Below are 16281 nucleotides of genomic sequence, written 5' to 3'. Positions count from 1 at the left end.
GCACGTACATGTAACCAGTTGCGTGCTATTTAATTTGTAATGATTGGCGCAGACTACATTCAACAATGTCGTCGTCCTGCATACATGCCTATAACAGGGTCTATTTAGGTTGAAAGAAGAGGCAGAAGTAAGCCAGATGAGAAGCGCAGATTGGAACCATATATATAGAACAACGACATATGCAGGGTGTCCCAGCTAACTTTAGCCAGGGTTTAAAAATATGCCGCGGCACTATAGACGACGCGACCCATTGCATGTTACTGGCTATTGTATGGAGCAACTCACACAATTCTTGTATTAGACCTAACTGGATAGTCAGTCGAAATTAATTAAGCAACTTCGCAAGCAACGAAGATAGGCGGAAAAGTCCAATGAGAAAGTTGTAGAACGGTCCGCGAAACGTCTCACTGAACAGTGTCTAAATTTCCATCTATTACGGATCGGCTTTTTTTCGCTATCTGCAGATGCCCGCGAAATACAAAAAAAAAATACCACGTCACATGCCCACTTGCGCGCCACGACTGCGGTGCTCTCAAACGTTGCGCCCAACAAACGAACAGCTCATTTAGCCGGCCGTGCTGCTGCTGTAAATGTGACAGGGCTGCGACGCACGCGCTGGCTGTGCGATTACGGGAACGCAAGCGGTAAGGACTGCGTCTGCTTGTCGCTATCATCGAGCGCCGCGAGGGATGCATACCGCTGGCGTAACTCGCACAGCCAGCTGCTGCGTCGTTGGCCTGCCGCCTTTTAAGGGGCAACACACCGGGCTAAAAGATCTGTTAGTTCCTACACCGAACGTTTGAGAGCACTGCAATCGCGGCGCGCAAGCGGGCATGCCACGTGGTATTTTTGTATTTCGCGGCAATTTGCAGCCAGCGAAAAAAAAAAAAAAAGCTGATACGTAATAGATGGAGAGTTAAAAACTGTTTGAACGGAAGTTTTGCGGACCATTATACAACTTTCTCACTGACCTGTTTCGCCTATCTCCGTTGCTCGCGAAATTGGTTAATTAATATTGGCTAATTACGCAATTAATCACAATATAAAAATAGTGTGACATGCTCCATACAGTAGCCAGCAGTATGCATTTGGTCGCGTAGTCTTCGAGTGCCTCGGTGTAATTTTAAACCCTGGCTAAAGTTAGCTGGGACACCCTGTATATGCGCCATGAAGTGTGCACATTCACCTAACAAAAGTCACGCGAAAGCAAGTGTCCTTGTTTTGCGCAAACGCCTAAGCGCAGCAATGTGCCTGTCCAACATTCTTGGACAAGAATTTTGAATAATGGAATATTGTAAGGTACTGTTATGGAAATATTGAAGGTAATGGTCTATTCATACCATGCTGAGAAAAATCTTCCTTGTAAAGTATTTCCCTCACTCGCATCGAGTAGTTAAGCCTCCAATACAAAACCAATGGGGAACGTATTTGAGGATAGCAAAAACGTTCATAGCCCGAAAATGCAAAACCTTCCGAGGGGAGATGTGCGGATATATTATTTGTTATAGTGAAATCTTACAGTTTATGAAAAAAAAATGCGTTCATAGAGTCTTTCCCGTTGAAAAATGCTTCCGTCCATAATTGTTGGGTATGTACAAGGCGAAGGCATTCCCCGGCCAATACATCTCCGTGAAGTCAGCTCTTTCAATTAGCTGCTTTGTTCATCGACACTGTGCGAAGATATAATGGTCTGTATTACGCTTTAGCGCGTTTCGAAATGCGCGCATGCCAGCCCAATGTATTTCAAGGAATTCCCTAAGGGGAGCAAATTAAGGGAATAATTACTCACTAAAAACACATGGGCGCCACCGTATACGGCTTCAAAGAAAGAGCTATACACAGCTTTTGCAGAAGCTTAGCAGTGTTCAAACTCGTCCTGGTCTGGGGTGCATGTCCGGCACCAAAATTTTATCGAAGCAAACGGACTTGGTTCGATTTTGATGCCAGCAAACTGGTGTCGTTTTACGTGAATTGGTTTATTGCAAGAAGCAATCTAATCGTTCATTAGAAAGGGAGCAATTGAGAGCTCGAAAAATCGCACGCCCTTCGTTGCGCTCAACAAAACGGATCAGTTCCGATATCATGAACTCTTCAAAACCACCTTTTGCTGATCCATGAGAATGAAATGCTTCGTATATAATGTAATCCCATGATTTATTCACATACGCCGTATAAAATTAAATGCGTGATTTTTTAATGCTCTCGGTCCCTAAACAAGAAGTGGCTATAAAAAGCGGGGTGAAAAAATTCCAGCTGTTGTCCCTACATTTTGTACTGTGAAAGCATTGCCCTATGCATGTTTCATGTAACAACGGCTGTAAAAATAGGGAGGAAAGGAAATTTATTACGAAAATTTTTATGAGCGTTCCCTATTTTACTCTCGGTTCACCTTCTTTCTGTACAAATTCTGACGATTTCTTTTTTATTGGCTTTGGATGAGCTGCTAAAGTATTTTTTGCTTGGGCCGTGCAATTTCAACTGAGAACGTGTGATATTTTTAACATCCTAACAATGAATCCTGAGTGCCTTGTATAGCGATGCGTGTAGGCGTGTGCAGGGTATACCACGCACGCCCTAAATTTTTGCCTTCAGCGCGTAATGACAATATATATATATATATATATATATATATATATATATATATATATATATATATATATATATATATATATATATATATATATATATATATATATATATATATCGCAGGAGAACACGTGACAGGCGAAAATTTATTTTCATCACTGGGATCACGGATATAATGAAAGAAAAATGCATGAACACCGAAAGAGAGAATTGGTTTTCGCATCTTTTTCTCCACAATAAATTCATAAGCGAATAATGTATAAGGGTGAGAATCTGCTGGTTTATGGCTATTGTTATGCAATAAGCACATGAGCAGGTCAATATTATTATGTATATGCTTTATTTTTGCATGAGGGGACGTATATATATGCACCTTGGCAGCATTTGCGAAAGCGAATTTACAGTATACACGTGAACAAACACTGCAGCATGCAGTGATAGAAGTCCGAAAGACCACCGCACGCGCGTTCGGTCGGTTCTTAATCATGTGGGATGGGCCCGATCGTTTCGATGCAGTTTTAAAGTATTCAACCGGCAGCCTTACTTTTATTTCTGATTGTTTTTGACGATGAAATGCTTTTGCGTACTTCAGCTAATTGCCACAAGAGAACACGCCCGAACCACTTGTGCACCGTGCCAGGTATATATACTGAGAGAGCAAATAAAGTGAATGTTCGGCACCTAGGGATACAGACTCGATCGCCTCATCAGTGAGGAAGCTTTTCGGCCGTGCAGTGAGGAAAATTCAGCAGCACTGCACACACCACGTCATTTGTCCATTGAGTGTGCCTGGTGAATGGCAGTGCTGTTTGCGAGAAGCCGCTACAAGGATACCCGTATACCACTTCCAAGCGGAATAGGAGCTGGGGCTAACAATGCCTCTGCAAACACGCGGCATTTCTTGTATACTGGACCTCCAAGGCCTCCTCGCTCACCCGCCGCGGTGGCTTTGACGTTCGGCTAGTGATACCAAGGTACCGAGTGCGAATCCCGGCCACGGCGGCCGCATTTCGATGGAACTGAAATTCAAAATCACCCGAGTGCTGTGCGATGTCAGCGCGAGTTAGAGAACACCGGGCGATGCAGATTAATCCCGAGCCCTCCACTATAGGCGTCCCTCATTGCTTCTAGGTATTAAACTTCGCAATTTATAAATCCTCCACGCTCTTTTGGGCGTCTCTTTAAGAATCACTGCTCGTAGCTGCCAATCTACTACTGAACCTCTCAATTTCGTCAGCAGTTCTCACGTCTTCGGCAGCGGTGCTGCACTCACAGATCGTACTACGTAGAGGTGAAGCCGTGCTGCTCTCACCATCGCCATGACAAAGATGCCGGTGCTTTCACATGCGCTTCTTCTTTCATCTCCGCGGGCGAGAAGTGCTCTTCGTGGGGTCCATTTAAGCTCGAGTACCGTGACGCGTACAAAGTGCGGACGTGTCCCGGCCAGATAAGATAAGAACGCGCACATCCCGCTAACAGGCTGCGCGCGACAGGCGAGAGGAAGGACGGCGGCCACCACAGCGTAACAGTCAGCGGTGCGTTGACTTTTTCAGACTGGGTGGTTATTCTGCGGGCGAGACCTATTCAGCATGAAACAGCGCCGCGGTGTGTCAAGCTGTGCGGCTTCGATGACGCGGTTGACTGCATGCATGCCCGCGTCCCGGCCGTCTGCACCGCCTTCTGGGAGGCGCCGCCAAGGGCGAGCATCTCTCGGCAGGACGCTGTCTTCTTACAGCGGACGGGTCTGGTTGTTGACGTCACGGGGTGACCTGTCGGCGCGAAAGGCTGTCGTTGAAAGCTCCACGATTTCAGTGACAGTCGCCTCAGTGACGCTATACTTTCTCCATCCACTAACTGATGCTGGAAGAATGCGAGCCGCAGCTGCATGGTGCACTTCATGCACGGTAGGCCCTGTGAGCAGTTATAGCTCGCTGGAAGCGCTGATCAAAGCATCGCTATTCGCTTATGCCATCCCAGCAAGGGAATGATCAGCTCTGCTATTTCATAACGTCACCAAACAATGATAGAACGAGTTGAAAGAAGGGCTCAGCTTTAGTGCGACTTGCGTGGAGGGCAGTATCTAGAGGGAAACACAGAACTGACCATTTTAGGGGTTTCGGATACTTGAGAGGACAATTTTCTCCACAGGAGCTGTCAGGGGCAGCGCATAGCTATAGTTAGAAGCCCTACTGATGACATCGTCGAATCCTTGTTTTTAGCTGCACTGAATTGATTTGTGTCCATAGAACCCTCGTTTCTTGCACTTTCCTAGCTATGCTCCGTTGTCAGTCGTGAGGAACACTCTCCTCTATATGCGATCTCTCACGCGGTATAGAATAATCGGCGCTGCTAAGGAAAATGGCTTCTTGTTGCACAAGCCATTTCGTGCCTTCTGTTGATGCGTCATTATGGTCACCAATTCCGTCGCGCCCTAAACGAACAAGTAGTAGCTCACGAAGGCGTTGTTTCCTGGCCTCTCGCAGTAACTGAAATGACCAAAACGTCGCGACAACTTTGATTTTTCGTGCCTAGTCAAAACTTAGAAAGGCACCTCTCAGAGAGTGCCCCTCAGGCGGCCGCTCGCGGTACAAAGGTGTTCTTGTACCAGTGAACACTTGAGTGGCGCGCAGTCGTGTTTTCTCGTATCTGGCGAACATGCGGGGCATCGAGCCTGCTCACCTGAGGAAGGCCGGTCGGAGTAGCGCGTGCAGTAGACCCACGCGGGCCACATCAGTCCTTGCTGGTTGGGGGGCGACGTCGTGGACTCGCCGGCGGACTTGGCGCGCTCTTCCTTGCGCGACGGCGGTGGCGGCTCCTTGGCGGCCGCGCTGCGTCCGCTGGCCGGTCCGAACTCGGACGACAAGATGCGCTCGATGGAGAACTTGAGCGGCGGCGTCGAGCCGGCCGCCGGCGCAGGCTGGGCGGCGGCACCCTGCTGCTGGTGCGGCTGCGCCGCCGCGTCCGCCGTCACCTTGAGCCGTCGCTCCGACGAAGAAGCTGGCGAGCCCGGGCGACCGGGGCTCGGAGCCCGCTGCTTCTCCAAGTCCAGCGCCATGGGCGCGCGCATCCAGACACGCCGCTGCACGCACAGCAGCCGCGCTCGGCCGCCACTGCGCTCTCCTGGCCGGCCACGAGTGCCGCGACCGCCCCCGAGAGACGCCCACCTTCGACGCCCCGCCCACTGAGGACACGTGGCCGCTTTCTTCTTTCTCTTGCACACTCCGCTCTCTCCCTGGCGCTTACCTGCTCGTCCACTTCCCTTTCGGCTCCCTGTTTTCTGGATAAATTGTTTCCGAAACAAGCTGATCGGCGCCTGCGCTTCTTTTTCGTGACTAACGCAACATCACTTGCTCCGCCCACCAACCTTTGAGACCACGCCTATTTTGGCAGACGGTTCCGCCCTTTACGAGTGGGCACGGCGGCGAGAGAGCGCCCTCTCCGCTGCGCCGTGATTCGCGGTTCCCTCAAGGCGTCCCAGAGCAGCTCCGGTCGGGACGAAGGCCCAGCCGGAGATAATAATAGAGACCTTGCGGATTGATCACGCCGTTGACACAGGCCGCGCGGATCCCTCCGCTCGGCATTCCTGCTCACTTTGACGCCGCCGCGAGGCATCGCACAAGGGGAGCGAGCTGCTTTCGTTCCTTCGTCTGCTCGGGACCCCTCGAAAGCAGCGCCTGAGGAGCGCATCAAGCCGCCGCTTTCGCAACACCGAGAAAAAAGGGCCGCGTCGCGCTCCCTGCTTTCACCGCACAGCCTACGGCCAGGCCTAGTAGAGGCTAATTCTGGAGCCAGCTCGTACGTCATTTTCAGACCCCCGTGCGACAAGATTCGGCGGTGTGCTCTTAGTGCACGCCTCAGTGCACACGACTCCACCCTCCCTCTCTTCCACCGTTGCTCCGCTGCAAATGACTCAAGGGCGCTTCAGGGCAGTGCGTGTGTGCTGGAACGAGCCTGGCAATTCCTACTTTACGCAATTCCGTAGCTATGCGGTTCTCGACGTCTTTATAAGTGTACGCATTTTTGCACAGGTGTTATCCTAATTTCTCGAGCTCTGCAGTCGGTTGAAATTCAAGTTTTCCGCCTAATTCAACTGCACGACCTTTCCAGCCACCGCGGCAGCTTCTGACGGCGCAAGCTCGGCAGGCACACCAAACCCAGCTGTCTTCAGAGAGAGAGAGAGAGAGAAACACTTTATAAAATGGACTGCCGACTCCGTATGCAGGTAAAGGGTCGGGTATACCGTTCCGAGGGAATCAGGGGTCATGTAAATCTTAGGAGCAGTGCTTGATTGGTCGACAGTCAAATGGCGGCCAATCATGACCGCAGACGAGAAAAGCAAAGGCGTTAGCCTGTTAGAAGTCTCGCGAATACCATTTCCAAGGCAGTTTTGTGTGATATTTTCCTAAAATAACGCACACAGTGCATTTGCGCACATTGCCTTGGACGGTGACCGGGAGCATGCTCGAGAAGCAGATATAAGCCTGTAGGCAGCACCGAAACGTTGCAACACTTACTTTTTTGTTTTGGTCGAACCTAATGTGTTGCTATTAATGTCATTTGTCTTCTATTGTTCGTAAATTACAAGTTCTGGTGTTTAACGTTTTGAAGCGACACATGGCCCATGACTTGACGTCGTAGTGGAGAGCTCCGGGTTAATTTAGACTACCTGGAGTTCTTTAACTGGCGCTCGATTACATCGCACGGCCCCCTTTTGCGTTTCGCCTCCATCGAAACGCGACTGCCGCGGCCCTGATTGAACCTGGCTCCTCGGGATCAGTAGTCGTACGCACTAACCACTGGCCCAACGCGGCGGGTTTTTCTGTTTTGAAACGTTATAAATAAATGTTGGAATAACCGTACTCTTACCTGAATTAAACATTTAAGCAACATAATTGCAAATTTGTTTAAAATGAGAAACTAATCTTGCAAGAGCATGCAATCGATCCCGCCAGTTGTGAAGGTACACAGCTTAATCAACGCTTTGCGAGGACCAATGACGAGAGATAGCCTCACTTGAGCTCTACAATACAAGATAACAAATACTTGCAACTCACTCACCTCCGAACAGGTATACCACGGAGACAAGCTAATATAGCCGTTATTAATTGGTGTCGCATCAGTGACAGTGGTGGATGAGTAGAAAGGAAGATTTGGTCCCGGTCGCGGCGGTCGAAATTCGATGGAGGCGAAATTCTAGAGGCCCCTGTACTGTGCGATGTCAGTGCACGTTAATGAACCCCAGGTGGTCGAAATTTCCGGAGCCCTTCACTACGGCGTCCCTCATGGCCTGAGTCGCTTTGGGACGTTAAACCCCCATAAACCAAACCAAACTGAATTTTCTAATGGGGCCGCGCGCATGCAATCTATGCAGGCACAGTCTATGAGAAGCTGAAAAGTACTGCTATAGTTGAAGATCTTCTTTAGAGTGAGAACAATGGGAAAAGTTCCGGGGTACAGTGCTTAAAATATATTAAGTGCGGTAAGTTAGAACAGAAACATTAAAACACATTTAGCACACAATAAAAGACCAATGCTTAGTTCGAAAGTTAATTTAATACACAATATTTAAGATGATTTGTTAATTTTTGATATTATAATACTTTCGGAACACGGAATCAGCATGATGCTTACTCCGAATGTTAAACTAATGTTTGTGATGCGACATACGAGGTTATTAGTTAATTTTTTTACATTAAAATGATGTTCCAATGCGGAATGTAACATGTAACGTTACTGCAAATTATATACTAATTCCATAACGTTACTTTAATGATCGGTGCAACCTGGGACTGTAGTGCCGTTGCCACGCACACAGGAAGTACGCCTTCGGCGTAAGTAGATTTTAAATTGGAGGCACTTTGGTGCCTGGACGACGGGCATGAAGTCGCCCCGAGAAAATGTTTCCCCTCCAAGATTTAGCTCTTTAAATTTAAGCTCCATCTTACTGTCTGCCTGTGGGGCCAATAGGCGGCGCGGGCAGGGCTCTGTTATTTTTCATTCTTTTTCTAGCTTTTTAATATGAGGTATACGTCTCACCATCCGGGGGTTATCGGTAATCTATCGATCCTCATGCGATCTGCGCTGTTGCGGCTTGCATTGCTGGACAGTGAGCGGCAGGCTCTGAGGAACATCGCGGAGAAAATCCATCCCGTGGTGGAATGATCTACTGCTGGGCTTTCGGAACATGCATCCTTGCGTACACCATTCTGGACTGGAAGTGATGGCGATAGGCCCAGCTTCCTCTGAGCTGCACGGCGAGATTATGAGCTTTCTTTGAGTCTACTACAAGAAAAAAGCATGCGCAGAGTCCGCGAAGTTCGCTCACAAGTGAGAGCACGTTACTCTTTTTCTACCGACTAGTTTTCCATTTATAATAATAATAATAATAATAATAATAATAATAATAATAATAATAATAATAATAATAATAATAATAATAATAATAATAATAATAATAATAATAATAATAATAATAATAATAATAATAATAATAATAATAATAATAATAATAATAATAATAATAATATTTTATTTCCATCACCATGCAGTGTTGGAGGGGATGGGGATAAAAGCGGTTAAAGCTTGACAAGGTCCCCATCCCCGTACAGCAAGTGGGCAGTGGCATGCGACGGCACTTCACTTCAAAAATACACAATCACCAATGTGTGTAGAAAATCAATAAGGGTTAAAGCAATAACAATAAAAGCAACAAAAAAGAAACAAAGAGCGCTGTTATAAAGATTGTAAGAAGAGCAATGTTCAAAGTATGAATACTAGGAAAATGTGGCTTCAAAAATAAGGTAGTCGAGGAGGTCAGAGCTGCTAATGTTTTCTATATCAATATATTATAATTTTAAAAGATTTTAAAAGAAATTTTAAAAGATTTGCACTTAATATCTGCTTACAGTGGTAAACGCCATCAGATCATCGTCTTTTGGGTTCATACACAGGTTGTCCTAGCTGAAATGGATCAAGATTAAAAAAAACAATACAGACCGTTTATTCGAATATTGAAACCAAGTGAATGTTGTTGAGTTGTGTAAATTACCGGCTAGTAATTTTTCGTTCCGCCTGCTTTAATAATTATTCGACATTAATTAAATATTTTCTAAATATGGTTTAAACGTTCAGGTGTGAATTGCAAAGTTGTCGATAAAGCGCCATGAAAATGGAGCGAAACAGGTGCTTCACACAATATAAGACCAATGCTTAATTTGAAAGATGCCACTTGACAGAATGCTCCGTGCACTCGAATGCGCCGCGATTAAAGCCTTTTCTTGCGCTATTTGGTAAATCACTGCCAGATGCGCGCCTGTTGCACTTCCCGCTGCAGTTGTTGGTTCTAAGCTAAGCGCCACAGGCTAACGGCGGCGCGCCAACAAGACGCGACGTCATGTTCTAAATGGACACTGTGGTTCCAAATATCCAAGGTGGAAACTCTTTTGAACGCGTGTTCAGTAAGCTTTCCCCTGTTGCACATTGACGAAATGGCGTCGCTTGCATTTCCAATGCAGCAAGAACAGACGCAGCTTGTGTATTTTGCGATGTAGGGGAATTATGCGCGATTTCGGCAACGATACCGCACGCAGCGACGCCATTTTATAAATAGGCAACACGGGAAAGCCAACTCAACGAGCTTTAAGAAACGTATTTTTGACTCGGTATTTCGGGCCTCAATGTCGATCCAGAAAATATAAAACCACCTCGCCTTAAAAGTTTATGGCCAGCAATCTCGTGATATAATCTTGAGCCCTAAGACCCTAAATTTAATAGTTAATTAGTTATTTTTACTTAACAAGGCACCATTTAAATGAGTTCTGTCCGCTACCGTGGTGTAAAATCCACACGCATGTTCATCAGCAAAGTATCTTTCACTGTTTTTAATATAAAAATCTGTAAAGGTTAAAAAAAAATCACTCGGTGTACTCCGACCGCCCGGTGACGGTTGTTTCCGTGCACAATGTTATATATATATATATATATATATATATATATATATATATATATATATATATATATATATATATATATATATATATATATATATATATATATATATATATATATATATATATATATATATATATATATATATATATATATATCTCGAGGGTGGCGCTGGTGAACACTCTCAAGGCTCGCTTACACCCAGTAAACATAAATACCCACGAGAGCAGCAGATTGGACAGCCGTCGCCGTAGCTCAGTTGGTAAGAGCACCGGACGCGATATTCGGAGGTCGTGGGTTCGGATCCCACCGGCGGCATGGTTGTTTTTTCTGCTGCTGCTTTATAAGTAATTTTCTTTAAGCAATTTATTAATCTAAGAATTATTATCCTACTGATAACCATAACACATTAATAAAAAAAAAATTAACGTTCCCCTATGCACCTTGGTTTCGGTGACTGTTGGCTCCCTTCATAAATATATATATATATATATATATATATATATATATATATATATATATATATATATATATATATATATATATATATATATATATATATATATATATATATATCCATTCATGGCGCGCCGGAGGGTGAAGGAGTGGGGTGTTTGTTGTACACTACGCTAAGAATGAACAATGCATGCAATATGTGAGGTGAGATTTATTGCACACGCAGTCTGTTTCTTTTTTTTTATGGGCAAAGCAAATCCACCCTTTAGTCACATTACTATAAGACCGCCTGCGGAAAAGGGTAATGTTTCATAAAATCAATCATCCTCACCGCACTGGGAGTTATTGTGTGAAATGTGTTCACGGTGGTAAAACTATATATAGGCATATGTGAATGCACTGTATAGGCTACATGAGTTCAGCTGAAGTGTTTATAAGTCTGTCGCGAACAGGGAATGCTTGCCCACTTACCCAGGTTAAATCATCGTTTAGCGCGTTGTGCCTGCTAACTTTCTAAAGTTTGAACATATAGAAGGGCGGGATATGTAGGGCAGCGTTGTTTTTTTGTGCACACACCTTGAGCCATTTTGTCGCAGCTCGCTTCTTTCTAATGCTTTTCAGAGTGTATCCTCCTTACCGCGCTTCAGTTATTCGCAGTGTGCTGGAAGCCACCGCCGCACGCGCAAGACATGTATAACACAGGCATCGCCACCAGCGTCACTGGTCTATATTTTCTTCCCCATGCTCAGTATAGCGTCCTCGTATAGATAAATATCTGTGCTGACGGCATCACATGCGGTGTACATAGCCAACGCCCTTCTGGTTAACATCCCTGCCTTCCCTCTTACTCTTTATATCTCTCATTACCATGATTACCATGACAGCTGTCATGGTAATTCATGACAGGGACGAAGAAAAGACGGACAGCACAGTGCTGTAGTTTCCGTCTTTTCTCCGTCCCTGTCTCAAAATTGAGATGTGTTTTTTTTTTAGCTCTCTTGAACCTTGAACTGTTGGCAGTTGTCCCAGCGTTCGGCAAAACGTAATTCCTTTGCTGGAACACAGACGGTTGGCTGGTGCACTGACCGTAGATACCTTTGGCAAGGTGGAAAAGCGATGCATGTGAGCTGCTCCGATATGCGATACGATGAGTAGAGGGAACAGCGGTGCCATAGTTTAGCAGGACGTGCCCCGTATAAATCAGATTTTTATTACTGATTTTCAGGTTGATACGGGCCACCTGGCCTTTTTTGCAGGAGGTACGTTTTGAGCTGGGGAACAACTCCAGGCGAGTTAAGTAGGGAACCTTTGGCAACCACTCGCTGGACGACATACGCGGTCATAACCTGGACGAACTTTGATAGAAACAACGAATCACTATCATCATCAACAACAACATCAAACAGGATCAGGTGGCGTTTCGCTCTGCTACTACCTGCCGCGGTTGTCAGGTGACGTATTACGCCGACAATGCCAACGACAACGACGCGGAATCCAGGAACGGGCGCCTAAGAGCTGCGCTGTAAAAAATTATGCAATAATTGCTTTCCTCTGCGATCACCTGTGGTTCTGGACAAGTGTGTCTTTATAAAATATCGTTTATGACTGCGCAAGAACAAGCCCATTTTGATAGCACTAGACTCGGAATCGATTACTCGCTAGCAGTTTCAGCTCGCTTGCCGCCCAACCTGAATAAATTTGTCTTTGCCATGCCCATGCATCCACTACAAAGCGCGGCCGCGTGCGCACTCTCAGAGCGTGCTACCTCGCTTAAGCGTTTACGTATGTGTGTACCGGTAAAGAGGACGTTGTCGCTGATGTATCAAATTGGTTCGGCGAAGTGCCAGCAGCATGACAGCCGATTTAATTGTCACGTCTAACGCGAGAAGAGCTACAGGAGTCATTGAAAGGCTTGGTGCACCACGACAGATGGCGCCTCGGAACGCGATCGGGCCCGGTAGAAAAGGAGTCGGGCGCAAACATTTGAAAACGCGCTCATGAGGGGTCCGCCAGTGGGCGCCCCTTGGCAGCCGCACTTAACGCCATTAGCGCAGCCCCCGCGGCGCGGCCGAGGCGATCATCGCGCGGCCACCGGGGACCACCTGGATGCGTCCCGCGATAAATTCCGCGCTCGTCGTGTCCCTCGGCGGCACGGACAAGAGCGGCGCTGAATGGGAAGAGGCGCCCACAATGGGCGGCCTCACAAAGACCTCACAGGTAACATCTGCCTTTTCGGCGGCAGCGGCCCACGCGGTGCCATTGTGGCACACCCCGTGGCACCCGACCGAGCCCTGGGTGCCAGCTCGCCCGGCAGGGGGCGCCCGCACACGGAGGCGGCCATGGGAAAGCGCGCGCCCTCAAAAGGCGCCCCCTCCGGCCGTGGCTCTGCACCGTGGCCGATCCGAGCTGCCACCGCTCACGCGCGCCCCAGTGGCGCCTGCGGGACGGACCTGGCGGCATTATGCGCCCCACATAGCTGCGCACCGAATAATCGCGCTTAAACTTGCGAAATGTCTTTCTTGCCCATCACCCTCCTTCTGAAGCGGCTACATCTGCACGACGAGTTTCGCTTCTTAATTCTCTCCTCTACGTATACGAGATATGCAGTCTGCATCAATGCTTCCAGATGCGTGCTCTCGACTTGTTCTGCAATTTGATGACGATGGGTTTTAATGGCGCAAGGGCAGCTTCGGCCGAAGATCGCCATGGCACGAGGCATTTTTCTTTACACAGGGTGGGGTCAGATACTCATTTTCCAGGCATTTCTCCCCTTTATTGCAAAACTCCCAAGAAATATATGAACGACTAAAATAAATGTGAGAGGAAGCCCGCACCGAACCAGAGGTTATCGCAGGCAAAATCAATTGAAAATTAAGGAAAGGAGGCCAATATGACCAAGTGAAAATTTGAGAAAAACCAATTAGAAAAAGAAGAGGAGAAAAAGGCACCAATGATGGTCGGGTAAAGGTGGGTTGTAAAGCAGAGAGGCCCCAAAGGATTAATATTTGAGAAGGAAGAAAAGAAACATGGTTCGATCCAGCGTGCCCAGGAGCTTCAGACGAGCTCGCGGGTGGCCAGGAGGAGGGAAGCTGCGGGTAGGAAGGAAGAAAAGGCGAGAACAGAAAACGAGAGAAGAAAAACAGGAGTTAAATGGGCTTCGAGAAGCAGGGGGTGCATATAAAAATGTGGGAGAGAGGAAAGTGAACCAGGAGGAGGAGGTAGGGTAGCATTTCACCGCAGATAAGCCGAGCACCAGGCCAAGGGAAAGCTTTTACCCACAGTATCACCTATTGGTAGCCGGTGGCACTGTGGATTGAACCCCGGGTCTGCAGCATGCGAGGCGGATGCTCAGCCCACCTGGCCACCGCGGCGGTTTTTATTCATTATTGCATGGAAGAACATCCACCCTGACAGGCTTCAGGCCCGACTTAACCAGGCCGCATTCCGCAACCCGTCATATACAGTCACACCAGCATCCTGCTCTCACCTTCTCCGCACATCAGAACTCCAGGAGACACACGCATGCATCGAGTAAAGGCAGCCAGGCAGGAGGTCGATCCTACGCAGTATATAGCCCCCGCACCATAGCACACTGCTCTCTGAACAGAGACTTCGATGAACGTGGCGGCCCTGCGTGCGATCTGCCACGCGGCTCTTCCACAGGCTAAACAGTCCTTTGAGCGCAAAGAGATCACATGGCACCTTACAACCTTCAATTTTAGGCAAAAAATCTTATAGTATAGGACGTAATCTCAATGCCCTTTTTCAGTTTGTTGAAGAATGCCCCCCCCCCCCCCCCCTCGAAAAAAAAACACGCATCACGACAAAGCACAAAGCAGTGATCAATAGTTTCTGGCTGCTGACACAAGCGGCAGTTCACAGACCATAGGCACAAAAGTCTCTTTATCAAGAAGCCACGTTTTGAGAGGTAAGGTTGACGTGTGAAGCTTAAAAATGAAGTTTTTGCGGCCGATTGAACACACATCCATTGCACCCAGTTTAATACACTGTTGTCCTGAAAGGAGAGGTTAGGCTGCCAATACATCGGTACAGGAAACAACGTCTCAATCAGAACTTTTGCATCTGTCTTCTGGATAAACTCGATAGAAATTCTTGGAAAACCGTACACTGAGGGAACGGAATGTGTCGGCGACTGCTTTAAGAAAACCCCACAAAGCCCTCTCACTCCTATCGCCAGTGGGCACAAACAAAATAGGCGAATGAGCACCTAATCGTCTGTTAAACACAACTAGGAGGAAGGGATGGCTTGCTGTTTTAAAAACCAAATACCTTGAAACAAGCTGATGAACATACATGGGCTGAAGACTATAGGTCCACGAGCCTCCAGAGGGGAGAAGCAAATTGTCTCGACGCATAGGCTCCCATTGAGAGCGCCACACAAAAGTAGCAAAAATTTTGTGCATTGCCATGTACGTACCTTTTTCTTTGCACAATGAAACAACTGCGTGACATAGATACATCATCACCTGCGTGGCATAGATAAGCTTCGAACCAAAAAGATATTGCAAACTTGTGCTCGTGCAAAAAGGCGATAATCCAGGCTTGGATGGACAGGAAGCTGTCTCTAACTAACGATATCCGAGAATCTCAGTGAGGCCCACTATTACGATATTGATGTAAGGGAACCCCTAAATATACTGTAAGTCTTCGATGTCCATGTGATGCCACCAAAAAAGCTTGGTTTTGTTGTACCCCAGTGACCTACCCAGAACCCTTTTGATCTATCAGGGTTAAGAGACGCACCATAACTATAAAAAAAAAACTGCTCACTTACACGCAAGACATCGAGAACACTCTTTTTATCAGCACAGAAAAGGGCAACGTCATCGACATAAGCCAAATCTTAATTTCATATTGCGATAGTGATAAACCATGAATTGCTGTATTCTTGATGATACTACGACATAGGGGCTCAAGATATAAAGCGAATAACAAAGGCGATAGCGGGCAGCCCTGTCAAACAGATGTTTGAAGTTCAATAGGTATGGTAAACTTTTGATTAACAATCAGTCTTGTAGTGGCCGCTTTATAACATAGTTCTCTGCCTTTAAGCAAGACATCACAACGTTTGCACTCTCTAATACAGCAAACAAAAAAATCATGACGCACCATGTAAAAAGCTTTTGCAGATCAGTGCACGTTAAAGATTCCCAGGTGGTCGAAATTATTCCGGAGCCCTCCACTACGGCACCTCTTCTTCCTTTCTTCTTTCACTCCCTCCTTTATCCCTTCCCTTAAGGCACGGTTCAGGTGTCCAATGATATATGAGAC

At 46.9% G+C, this 16281-nt stretch overlaps 1 protein-coding gene across 2 annotated transcripts in view; it reads right to left on the bottom strand.

The window, feature by feature from the left end:
• LOC144136325 (homeobox protein engrailed-1-like) overlaps positions 1–5741 on the bottom strand; it is an 88462-nt gene extending 82721 nt beyond the window's left edge. For both annotated transcript variants that reach the window (XM_077668571.1, XM_077668572.1), the window contains exon 1: positions 5266–5741. In XM_077668571.1, the coding sequence (XP_077524697.1) occupies positions 5266–5653 (388 nt within the window). In that variant the 5' untranslated portion in view covers positions 5654–5741. The remainder of the gene's footprint in view (positions 1–5265) is intronic.
• Positions 5742–16281: the final 10540 nt, after the last annotated feature.

This window comes from Amblyomma americanum, chromosome 6 (genome assembly GCF_052857255.1).
Source record: "Amblyomma americanum isolate KBUSLIRL-KWMA chromosome 6, ASM5285725v1, whole genome shotgun sequence".
Lineage (NCBI taxonomy): Eukaryota > Metazoa > Arthropoda > Arachnida > Ixodida > Ixodidae > Amblyomma > Amblyomma americanum.
Note: the sequence above shows the minus strand (reverse complement) of the source record. Positions and strands in the feature narration are given on the sequence as shown.